This window comes from Pelodiscus sinensis, chromosome 14, assembly GCF_052426305.1.
Source record: "Pelodiscus sinensis isolate ZL-2025 chromosome 14, ASM5242630v1, whole genome shotgun sequence".
Classification (NCBI taxonomy): Eukaryota; Metazoa; Chordata; order Testudines; family Trionychidae; genus Pelodiscus; species Pelodiscus sinensis.
Window position 1 is genome coordinate 3,296,187 of NC_143065.1, and position 12,756 is coordinate 3,308,942.

The 12,756-nt window shown below is 43.4% G+C and overlaps 1 protein-coding gene across 1 annotated transcript; it reads right to left on the minus strand.

Moving 5' to 3' along the window:
• Positions 1–277: 277 nt before the first annotated feature.
• On the minus strand, positions 278–9,374 carry GTF2A2 (general transcription factor IIA subunit 2). The gene is made up of 5 exons (XM_075897698.2): positions 9,218–9,374; positions 7,146–7,295; positions 6,160–6,264; positions 3,630–3,756; positions 278–590 (listed from the first exon to the last, which is right to left on the minus strand). Exons 2-5 carry the CDS (start codon positions 7,215–7,217, stop codon positions 565–567), a joined length of 330 nt encoding a protein of 109 aa, XP_075753813.1. The 5' UTR covers positions 7,218–7,295; positions 9,218–9,374; the 3' UTR covers positions 278–564.
• Between the last annotated feature and the right edge of the window lie 3,382 nt (positions 9,375–12,756).

The window sequence follows — 12,756 nt, forward strand, 5'->3', positions numbered from 1 at the left end:
CATAACATTGCTAATGTGCCTCCATCCCATTAATAGCAATAATTTCTAATGGTGACAGTAGGTTAGACTCCAAGTCTATTTAGTCACTAAGCCCCAACAAGTGTCCCAGTTAGTTTCAGTTATGTGGGCCACATTCATATTACTGAACTAGAGTTGTATACCTCTATGTCCTGCTCTTCATCACTACTCCAACAGTGGTTTACCTAAGGCTTAGGGTAATTTTGTGAAGGGGACTGCTTTAACACAACACCTTTCTAATTATCACTCACTTCTCCACAAATTTTAAATAAAAGTTTATTAGAGAAATTACTTTGAACAAAAAAGGCAACAATATTTGTTTTCTCATTTAAAAAAAGTAACATTGTTTTCTTCATGCCCTATAAGGTGAACTGAAGAAATGCTACAGAAAGATATTTCTTTGCACTGCCTTTCTGCGACGCATTCTAGCATGGATTAACTCATGTCTGCATCACTTGAATAAGTTATGAATAGTCCTTTCCCATACTCTGCTCCAGAAAGTGCTGCATATTAACAGAAAATCTTGCACAAATCCCACGTTTCTATTCATTCTGCAGTATTGGAACCAGTATCTAGAAAAGAAAGAGAATGTGTATAAATAGGAGATAATTTTGCAATGTTTTAAGTAAGAGTTAAACAAAAAAACCCCTAATTTTCTCTAGGTGAGTAAATGTTTCCTTGACAACAACTCAAAATAAAACAATTTAGTGTCTGCGTTTTAAGAGCTGAAGTAATATTGTCTGGGTGCAAAACTGTTTCTGTATGTATCCTCCTCCAATGGCAGGAACAGATATGGGTGTTATTTTACTTTGCTAGCTATAATAAAAACTTTGAATGCAAAAATTTGTCTCACCATAGGATTTGCTATTAAGCCTTCATTGTTTAAAATGGAATGAAGTTTGCTCTACATTAGAGCAATACAGGCAGTCCCCAAGTTACGCGGATCCGGGACCCCTCCGCCTCCCCGGCTTTGCTCCCGGTGTCCCTGGTCTGCTGGAGACGGTCCCCAGCAGACCAGGGGCACCGGGAGCAAAGCGGCAGTGGAATCCCGCGCCTCTGAGGCTTTGCCAAAATATAGGCTTTGGTAGAGTCGGGATGATTATGTATTTAATATAAATTTAAGATATCATATAGACACGAGTTCTTTATGAAACTGAGACTTGAATACGCAATAAACACTGTATTCTGTAAGAGAGGCCGCTAGTTATTGCTATTTGCTACTCTTATCACTCTCTTGTTCCTAGGGCCAAGGGACAAATGACAGAGGGGTAGCCGTGTTAAGTCTGAATCTGCAAAAGCGGCTGGCCTGCATATTTATACCTGCTTCTGGAAATTTCCACTACATGCATCTGACGAAGTGGATCTTTGCCCACGAAAGCTTATGCTCCAATACTTCAGTTAGTCTATAAGGTGCCACAGGACTCCGCGCCGCTTTTAAAGGACAAATGAGTAATCTAGCCATTGTCTTCAAGACATGATAATAATGGATAGGAGAATACTTAAAGCTAACTACTTCCTGAAAAATGCTAAAATACTGTAGGTATTTGTTGGCAATTTTATGGTACTCTGGTCTTCAAATCTGGTTCTTGACACGACCCCCCCCCCTTCCCTCCTCTTCACTGGAGTCTAGCTAACCAGACATACTCCTCTGTTTTTCCCCTCTTCCCTGACCTTTGCTTTCTCAGTTACAATTTATGTTAAGCTTTTTATCATGCCTTTGATATGTTATTTTTAGTGCAATGCAATTTCTTGTACTCAAGGCCATCATGAGGCCCAACTTTGCCCAGACAGCATATTGCTTATGAACAGGGCTTGCTGAGCTGCAGCCAGCTCTGCTCGTCAGCCACATTGTTCTGTGCTCTGTACATGCGCAGAACAATCTGCGCATGCGCAGATCGCTCCGCACCAGCTCTTCCAGGGTGTAATCTACTCGCCACGGGCGAGTAGATTACACTATTTGTCGAGCCCTGCTTATGAATAAGTATGTAATCCGTGGAATGTGCGTGAGGTGTGAATGACAAATACCCAATCAAAGGCATTTTAGGATCCCCAGCAGACAAGACTCTTCAAGCAGATAAATTAACTGAAGCAGCCAGAAAACGTCATTCTCTCAGACAATATGTAGTATCACAGCAGAAACTTGGGACCAGCCCAGAGAAGTAAAGCCTCCTGCAGATCCGAAGGGATCTCCCAAGGAACATCATAGTTGAGTCTCCGGGAAGCTGACGCCGGCCAGCACTCCAGCCACCACCAAAATCAAAAGTAATCTACACCGCACTTGCAGCTTGCCTCCAAACTGCCAGCATGACTGTGATGTATGTGCGCGCACGCGAGTATCACTTTACTCTTAAGAATCTGTGCCAATGAACAACCCCAAAAGCAATAGTGCTCCAGTCCACCCTTTGTCCAGGTTTGTTCCTCAACAGGTCTGAGGAAGTGCAACAGTGACAGAAGTAGAAATTATTCAGACATAGGAAGCTTTTTCTTTAACTGCTACAATAAATACAACTCAAGAAAAACAGATGGATCAAGGTGACATGCATGTCCAACATTAAAGACAAGGTACTTGTGTGGAATAATTCAACAATTGTCGAAAACCAATTAGTCTAAAAACCATCACTATAATTGGTCAAGGAGCCCTAAAGCATCAGTTCCATGCTCCAAGAATTTTAAAAGAAGTACTATAAAGGGTTTTCTGTTCTGACCCTCCTCCCCCGGCTTTTAACGTATTAAGGGAATTTTAAGCAACTAAAATCCATCAGCGATAAGCTATAAAAGATTCTTCTTATAGAAGAAACCGTTTCAACAGAACATTTGAGTAAACAAGCCAGATAAGTAGAGATGGAATGTACAAGCTAATGACGTTCTATGGACAATACATACGTGGCAGTCAAATCATGGAGAGCACAAATTATAGGACTTGGTCTGTAATACTGAAGGCAAATCCTGGGGTTCCTCTGTCTCCTAGGATACTGAACTAATGTTTTACCAAAAGATTCCAACAATGCCCTTATTAGTTACTTATTGTTGCTGAACAAACAGTTCCATTTTTCATCTGTTGATCCATTAGTAGCTCCAAAAAGGTTTATATCTTTACTTAAATATCCCATGGCCATATTTTGATAACCAGAAGATTGATATTTGGAAGAAATAGGAATGGTTTCTACTGAAAAAAAAAATCCTATCCTGTTTTTTTTTTTTTTTTTTGTTAGTTCTAAGTCTTAGTAACGAGTGACAAATGAGCCTTAGCAATGTTAATTTCTGGTAGTACTTTCACTTGTCACAAGAACATTTATGTTTGTTCATATACCACAAAAATACAACCCAAGGCAGTCTCAACTAAAATAGCTGCTTTAAATAAGACTTAAATGATTGAGTGGAGAATCACTTGTAACTTGCTCATCTGAATGTACCTAATTTCTGAGTGTGTGCAGGAAGGCCATGCACTCTTGTTTTAGTCTGAGTTTCACAGAATTGCAATCAGAGGTAAAAGACCGCATCAGCTACTAACTGTTTAGGAATTCTGGCTGTATGAAGTGTATTTTGCAATATCATTCAAGTCTCATCTTTACCAACCTAATATGTATATCACAGTTCAGTATTATACTTACTTTTTCCATCACATGCCACAATTTTCACTTTATCCACTTTCACAAGTTCAGTTACCTCTCTAAATTCAACATCGTTCAGTACAAAAGTCCACACATTATCACAGAACCTGTATGTATTCAGAGAGCCCTTAAAAGAAAGATTAAAAAAGTTTAAAAGATCTCCAGCACAGAAACCAATACCTAAAAAATTGCCATCTTCTTTGCAAAATAGTTATTTAATGATAAGATCTAAGTCACACAGATTTAAGTAAAGTAAACTGAAAAAGATTGTGTAGTTTGAGTGCCCCCATGTGGTAAAAATTCTCAGTTTCATGCAAAACCATATGGCTCTCTTTGAGACACCGACTTCCTGAGAAAGCTACAGAACAACAGTGATCTTCCTGAAAAGACCATCTTGGCCACAATGGAAGTAGAAAGTCTTTACAGCAATATTCCACATGAGAATGGAGTACAAGCTATCAGAAACACTAGCCCCTGATGATGACACAGCACACCTGGTGGCTGAGCTAGGTAACTTGGTCCTCACCTCACAACTATTTCCAATTTGGGGACAATTTATACCTTCAAATCAGTAGCACTGCTATGTGTGCCTGTATTGCCCCACAATGTGCAGTAGCCAGAGGGGGCAGGCAGCACTGCAGAGATGGTGCGGGGGAGGAGGAAACCAGCTTTAAATAGGGCTCCACCCAGCACTGGTTCCTGCTCCCCCCCCTTCCAGAGACAGCAATGGGGAGGGATCCCTAGCTTATGAGCTTGTAACTGCAGAAAACTGTAGAGTAGGAGTCGTGTTACAGCACTATCAAATGTTAACAGTTATCCTTGAGACATCAACTAGCTGACATAAAAGGAAAGGGCGCCGAGAGCTGTTTTTCAACTGCTGTAACTAACAGTGCAGGGGTGGGGGAGGCAAACTGAAACACCTTCCAGCTCGAAGTGGATTATATAGAGGGTTTACAGTTAGGTTCGGTGGTTCTCAGCACCTCTACTGCTGTATTTTCTAGATTGTGCTTAAACTTATTTTTCAAATGAGCTAGTGATTTTCTGAAATTTGATGCTGACCCTGCTATCCTCAGGCTGCTGAAAAGTAGAAAAAAAGGCTCCTTACTCTGCAGCCTCAAAATGAGGTCATTCTTCATTATTTTCTCTTTCCCTGGCTTTTATTCTTGGTGGTCTCTCCTCTCACCAAGAATTGCTCTTGTACTTGCTTAAGCTGCTGCAACTCCCTGGTTTTCTCGCAACAGAAGAGTGAAATTCTGCACTAAAATTTGCAAGAGTAACACCAGGCTATTGTGGTATTCACTGAATCACTCATGTTTAATGCACTACTTTATTTCAGCTCACTTCTGTACACTGTTGAGGGAAGTTACAAACTGCCTGCCTCCCAAATACTGAGCTCAACCAAAAAATGAAAACACCCACAATAGAAACCAAAAAGCTGTGTGTGTCATCAATAACTCAGAGCTTACAGTACAAATACCTTACCATTATAGGGAACATTAGCTAGCTGTTCAAGTCATAATTGCAAACTAAGCAAGCTAAGCAAGAAGGGATGCAGGAAACAGAATGGTTGAGCATTACTCCTTGACGTTAATGAAAGCATAAAATTTTAGTCACGAGTCCCACCATATATTTTTCCCTAGCCATTTTTGGCTCTGACTGCAGTTTTACACTAATGATTTAGGAAGCATCCCTTAATTTTTAGGGCATACTGAATATCAGCATCAAATGTTAGGCAGAAAATTCTGCATTTAAACTTTTATTTTTCTTTCATGTAGAGCTGGCAGGATTTTACTTCTCTCCCTTTTCCATCCCCATCAACATTCTGGCTGCTGTATTTCATGAAGATTTCATGGCAGAATTGTCACATCTACAGGAAACTCAAGAAGCCTGCAGGCAGGTAGGCAACCTATTATAATCACATAACCAAGCAGCAATTTCTCTCAATATGTTACCGATAGCACATGCTACACAAAAGTATTTTTTAGAAAAAAATTTAATCCTTAAAAAGGCTTGTTTCTAGCCATCCATCATCATCCTCCTCCTCCTCCTCCTCCTCCTTCATACCCACTGGCATATAGAGCAGCAGCAAAGATCCTCCACTGTCTGCCTGTCTCTGGCCAGCCTCTCAATAGTGCCCCAAGTGTAATTCACGCTCATCATTTCTACTTCAACAGTCTGGCGCCATGCTGTCTTGGGTCGTCCTCGTTTCCGCTTCCCTTCAGGGGTCCAGTATACAGCAATCTGTGTGATGGAGCTTCCATCTTTCCTGAGCACGTGCCCAATCCATCTCCAGCATCTTTTCATAATGATGGTAGCCATGTCATCTTGTTTACACCGCACAAGCAGGTCGTGATTTGAAAATATTCTTGGCCAAAAAATACAGAGGATCCTCTGAAGACTTCTGGTGTGAAAAGACGACAAAGTCTCCATCCATAGCAAACAGAAATAACAAGCCTTAAAGTTTTCAAAGCAGTCTCTAAATATTGATGGAGAGTACTAGTCTGTGAACTTTAGTATTTAGTGAACTTACCCTGAAATTGACTCTGTTCCTGACCCGCTGTGCCAATGCTGAATTTATAGCCTTGTCAAACTGAAGTAGCACTTGAAGAGCAAGCTGAGGGGTGATCTGCTGAGACTATGGTTTAAAAAAAACAAAAACAAATCAAAACCCACAAAATTTGACTGACTTCATAGCAGATTAAAAAAATGCATAGAAATGGATTCGAAGAGCAAAGCTTTCAGGAACCAAATTTCAAGATGCAGACTAGTTTTACCAGTGGCTTTACTGGAAATACATACTTATGACTTTATATTTAATGAGAAAAATGGAGTGAAGTGAATTTGGTTAGTTTTGGCAAGTTTGTGGGAAAGATGTGACCAACATGCAGAGAAACAGCATTTCCCAGAAAACATACAAAAATTCGCATTTTAATTATCTTTGCATCTAGTTTCACCTCAGCAAAAGTGTGTCAGTTCACTCTGGACCCAGGATCTCTTGATTAAGCCAAACCTGACAGAGACAATGCCAGCCTGCAGCACATTTTGCAGCTATACGGCAAAGTTCATTGCAACGAATGCTGAAATTGTTTGAAGCTCTTCATCCCAGCTAGGTTTTACATGCATTATATGAAATTCATTAACAAAGGTTTCTTTAAGTTTGTTATTTGTAGAGCTTTGTGTTCATCAAAGATAGCATAGATGGTTTTCCTTAGTAAATATTTACTAGGGATGACTGGAATAGCAATATCAAATAAGTAGTTTCACACTACAAGTCAGACTTTCATTTACTAGGATTCCCAAAAGTTGGTCACTTGATCTGCATAAGATGCTTTTCTTCAATCCAAGAAACAAGTTTCCTTTCATATTTCCATTGAAGGCTAAACAGCAATTTTAATTTTAACTTCATGACAGTAATCAACTATAAAGAAATTAGTAAGATACGTACTTGTACTGTCTATAGTGAGCAGTTAGCAAAGGTAATAAAAAACTCACTGCTCAGTCATACTTCACACTGACCTGTATAAGCTCATCTAGGCTTTCTTGAAGGCTGTTCCCCAATGTGGTGTTTCTATACAATTGATATGCCATGGTTTACAAAGACAAGATGTATGACTGATCATCCACAGCTATGAAACAGCCAATAGTTTTCACACTTTCATTGAAGACCTAAAAAAATTCAATATGAATTACTGAGCTATGCAAAGCAATTCTGAACATAAAACCACCTCAAAAGCTGCATAGGAAAAGATGATCCGACAATTAATACCAAGCAGAAAGTCTTTGATGTCAAATTGGATATAGCTTAATTCAAATTGGATATAACAAGAATACTTGTTATAAATTGTCCAATCTGTAATACAAAATTTGAAAGACAATATGACTGAGTATACAAATACAAAACGCAATGCCTTTCTTTCACAATGTCTTGCAATATTATTATATCTTATTTTGGATAATCAGCTAATTATATTTCACCAGTTCCTTTACACACATTTTTTCCCAACATCCATTTACATGATCATACAATTCCCACAACCACCTTGAAATTTTCAACAGTCTCAATATGACTTATTGTATATAACATGTTTTGAGCACCTTGCCTCATTGATGATTATCTGCTCAGCTTTGAAATCATTATTAATTACCAACGAAGGATATGAAAATGCTATAATTTAAAGGATCATAAATTACTTTATTTGCTTAATGTTGGACTTAATTATGAGTATTTTTATATAGAAGACTATTCAAAATATTATTTTTTAGAACCTGTGAACAACAGACAGACTGAAATCCAATACTCGCTATAATAGAGTACTGTTGTGGACCAGAATCATCAGAGGAAAACTAAGCATCCTAATGACCCATGCCAACCAAAACAATCAAAATTCTTCCTAACAGCATAGTTAACTGGAGGTTTCTGACCTTCCCTAATAAAGAGCTAACAGCATTAATGTAAGCCACAAAGGTAAGGAAAACTTGCTACAACCTTAACAGATCAGGTTTGTTTTGTTTGTTTCATTAGGTAAATCTCAGTCGCTAGCCCACAGGGGGGCATTCCATAGGGCTGTGTCTAGACTGCAGGATTTTTTCGAAAAAACTTCACCTGCGTCTCAACTACAGCTGCGTTCTTTCCAAATTAAATCTAAAGAACGTGGCTTTTCTTTCGACGGCTGCACTTCTCATTTCACGAGGAATAACGCCTTTTTTCGAAAGTGCTCTTTCGAAAAAAGGCGCTATGTCATGCAAACTGTGCTTTTTCGAAAGAGAGCATCCAGACTGCCTGGGTGCCTTCTTTTGAAAAAGCCGCTTGCTTTTCGAAAGTACTGGTTGCAGTCTAGATGCTGTTTTCCAAAAGAGGCTTGCAGTCTAGACGTAGCCTAGGAGAAAAGAGCAAATCTGGCAAAAGGTTGTTTGGGTGTCGAAGGCGCATGCCTACTTCTTCACAAGCATCTCTCCGTGTACATGTTGTGTTAGTCTTTAAAGCGCTGGCCACTTGGTGGTTTTTAAAGTTTTTCCTGTTACAGACTAACGGGGCTGCCCCTCGGAAGCCTTTGCTCACGGGGGCCTAGAAAGGCCTTGAGAGTCAGCTAAAGCAGCCCCTGCCACGAGGCAAACCGAGGGAGCCCAGACCCCCCTGGAACGTGTTTGTCCAACCGATTTTTAAAAACGGCTACAAGGGGGATTCCAGCCTCCCTGGAGACTCGCGTGTCTCTTGGCCGGCACCATCCCCCTTCCCATTCGGCTGCGCTCCCCGTTGCTCCGGACGAGCCCGCTGCTTCCTCCCGACTTGCAGCGCCCCCCCGCCGAACCCCCTTTCGGAGAAGCCCTCGACGCAGCCGGACTATGAGCCCCCCCCCTCAAGACCCGACGAGCCAGGGTTTTGCCCCCCCCCCGACCACATTTTCCGAGCCGCTGCTGGTTTCCCTTGCCCAGCCCCGGGCCGCCCAGCCCGGCCACATCCCTGCGGAGGCGCCGTGCCCAGCCCGGGCCCCCCCGCCCCGGAACAGGCGCCAGCGAAGAGCAGCGCGCGCCCGCGACCCCGGCCAGGTCCATGGCACAGGCCCTCCCCCCCGGGCGGCGGGACGCACCTGCCGAGGGCAACGCTCGCCCGGGGCGGCCTCTCCCGCGCTAACCGTCCGGAACCGTTGAAGCGAAACTCCCTCCCCCTTCGCCCCCGGAAGCAGAGAGGGGAGAGAACCGGAACCGGAACCTTCGGAAAAAGCGCCCCTTGTGGGCGGCGCCGTTGGGGGGGGGGGGTAGAGCGGCGGTTGCGCATGCGCGGGGCTGGCTGCGAGCCCTAGGGGGTGGCACTTGGCTGCCCCCACCTGGTTTACGGTCTTCCTAGGGCTCCGGGTTAGGAGCCGCTTCCAAGGACGCCCGGGGAGGGTGTGGCTCCGTTCCAGGCTCCGCCCCTCTCGGCGCTGAGAGGCGGGATAGGGCCGCCCGGCCCACGGCGGGATTGCTGCGGGCAGGAACTTACGCTGCGCCCAGGCTCGAGTCGGGCGGGGCTCGCGGCGCGGCAGGACCCAGAGTGAGCCCGTAGCTCAGGGGTGCCCAAACTTTTTTCAAAGAGGGCCAGATTTGATGAAGTGAACATGCGCGAGGGCCGGCCATTGTGCCTGACATTCTTTGAACCATTAACATTAAATGCAAATTAACTATTTTATGCAAAGTTTATTGCAAACGGCATACTTTTCATTTCTTCACATGGATGACCAATCTACACAGGTGTTCAATCACTCTGCCTTTCATATCTGAAGGCCAGATGAAAAAAAAATCCAGGAAGCTGAAATATATGTCAGGAACATTGTAAAGTACATTACATATTATTGGTAATAAAGGTTGTCTGTCAACTTTTAAGTTCAAAAAATATGAACAGGAACATAACACCAAGTATACATGTTGTGTCCAAATATATTTATAACTGATTTAGACCAACTGACATTAACGGAGATTTTACAATGTATTCATCTCAATACATATGGATTCGTTGGGGGCCATAAAAGATAGATATTGCCAAATTACCTGGGGGGCCGTATTAAACCGGAACACGGGCCGCAATTGGCCCGCGGGCCGGACTTTGGACATGCCTGCCGTAGCTGGAAGCTGGTACAAGCTCCCACATTCCAAAGCAAACTTCTAGCTCCTGCTACCATCCCTCTCCCTGTCTTGTTAATCTATAAAGTGCTACTGGACCATGTGTTGTTGTTTAAGTTTATCCTGTACACACTAACTCGGCTACCCCCTGAAGCTTATACCTTGAAATAACTCCAGCAAGTATTTTTCAACTTCCTGTAAAAGTAGCTTATTTTCCTTACTCATCTATGAAGTGCGCAATTATCACTATACATTTTATGTGTATTTCACACTGTTTGAGTGCGCAAAACATTAAAGTGTATTCAAAGGAAAGGGTGGCCTGCTTTAGGCTTTCCAAATTAAAAGCATTCTTCTGTTTTAGCTAGCAAACATTGTAGTGAGATCACTGCCCCACCCACCTTGCTCCCTCTGAGCAGGGAACGCTAACCCCCCACTGCAAGCTGGGAGCAAGCAGTCCAGGCTCACTGCTGCAGCTCTGCATCTTCATTGTAGTAAGAAGAAAAGGTTACTTATCTTTTAACTGTTGTTCTTCGAGATGTGTTACTCATGTCCATTCCGGTTAGGTGCATATATACTCTTGCTGGCCCTCCACCCCCTCAGTTCCTTCTTGCCGGATACTTCCGGACACGGGGAGGTGGGTGGGATGTGGAATGGACATGAGCAACACATCTTGAAGAATAACAGTTACAAAGTAACCTTTTCTTCAAGTGCTTGCTTATGTCCATTCCAGTTAGGTGACTCCCAAGGTTTCTTCAGGAGGTGGGGTTGGCGACCTAAACTGTAATAGACTGCAACACAGCCCTGCCTACTGCTGCATCATCCCTAGCCTGTTGGGCAATAGTGTAGTGAGTCTAAACATGTGACTGCAGGACCAAGTAGCTGCTCTACAGAGGTCAGTGATAGGGACCTGTGCTACAAACGTTGAGGGGCCATGCGCCTTTGTGGAGTGAGTCATGAACAGTGGTGGCTCCCATCCCACCTCCTTGTAATAGGCTCCAATATAGGCAGTTATCCACTTGGACAAGCACTGAGCTGACACAGGAAGACCCCTCGTTCTCTCAGCTATGGAAATGAAGAGTTGTGGTGACCTCCTAACCTCTTTTGTCCTATCAATGTAAAATGCTAGGGCTCTCCTTATGTCCAAGGAGTGTAGAGATCGTTCTCTCGGTGTTGCATGTGGTTTGGGGAAGATGACAAGGAGATAGATATCCTGCAACATGTGAAAATTGACACTACCTTGGGTAGGAACAACGGATGAGGTCTAAGCCTAATCTTGTCCTTGAAAAACACTGTATATAGGGGCTGAGGTGAGGGCCCTAAGTTCTGATACCCTTCTGGCCAACACGAGGGCCATGAAGACCAACCTTCCATGAGAGGTGTTTCAGGGAGCAGGTGGCTATGATTTCAAAAGGAGGGCTCATAAGCCCCATAAGGACCAAATTAAGATCCACGTTGGCAGTGGCTGTCTTACATGTGGGTAAAGCCTGTCTATCCCCTTGAGGAATCATTTAATCAATACGTTTACAAACACGGACCTACCCCCTTCACCGGGGTGGAAGGCTGCTACAGCAGCTAGGTGGACCCGTAAGGATGAAGTTGATAACCCCTCCTGACCAAGGTGGAGGAGATAGTCCAAAATGAGGGGGATACGTGTCTTGAGAGGGTTAACCCCAGCCATGTTCACACACGGGAAGAAACGTTTCCATTTGGCTTCATAAGCTGCTGTGGTTGAAGATTTCCTGCTCTCCACCAGGACCCTCCTAACTTCCTTTGAGCAAAGTTTTTCCTAGCCCGCTAACCACAGAGGTTCCAGGCTGCCACCTGGAGGAATGGAAGGTTTCGGTGGCACAACCTCCCCTCCCCCAGATCTTGTGTGATCAGGTCCAGGACTGGCGGTAGTGCAGGCGCTCCTCCACTACCACAACCAAGAGCTTGGTGTACTAATGCTGGCATGGTCATCCCGGGGCTATTAGGAAGACCGCTGCCGTCCACTTCCTGATCAGCAGAAATACCTTGTGCAGAAGGGGGAAGGGCGGAATCACATACCGAAGGTGCCTGGGCCAATAAGAACATAAGAATGGCCATACTGGATCAGACCAAAGGTCCATCCAGTCCAGTACCCTGTCTGCTGACAGTGGCCAATGCCAGGTATCCCAGAGGGAGTGAATCGAACAGGTAATGATCAAGCCATCTCTCTCCTGCCATCCATCTGCACCCTCTGACAAACAGAGGCTAGGGACATCATTCTTTACCCCTACTGGCAAATAGCCATTAATGGACTTAACCTCCATTAATTTATCTAGTTCTCTTTTAAACCCTGTTATAATTCTAGCCTTCACAACGTCCTCAGGCAAGGAGTTCCACCGATTGATTATGCGCTGTGTGAAGAACTTCCTTTTGTTTTAAACCTGCTACCCATTATTTTCATTTGGTGGGCCTTAGTTCTTATATTATGGGAACAAGTAAATAGCTTTTCCTTATTCACTTTCTCCACACCCCTCGTGATTTTATATACCTATCATATCCCCCT

Bases quoted from the DNA above. Each gene is read 5' to 3' on its own strand.
- GTF2A2 (XM_075897698.2), bottom strand. From the start codon at position 7,217: ATGGCATATCAATTGTATAGAAACACCACATTGGGGAACAGCCTTCAA. The intron at 6,265-7,145 runs GTCAGTGTGAAG...TTTAAACCATAG, and splicing joins GCCTAGATGAGCTTATACAG to TCTCAGCAGATCACCCCTCA. The intron at 591-3,629 runs GTAAGTATAATA...TTTCTTTTCTAG, and splicing joins TGTGGCATGTGATGGAAAAA to ATACTGGTTCCAATACTGCA.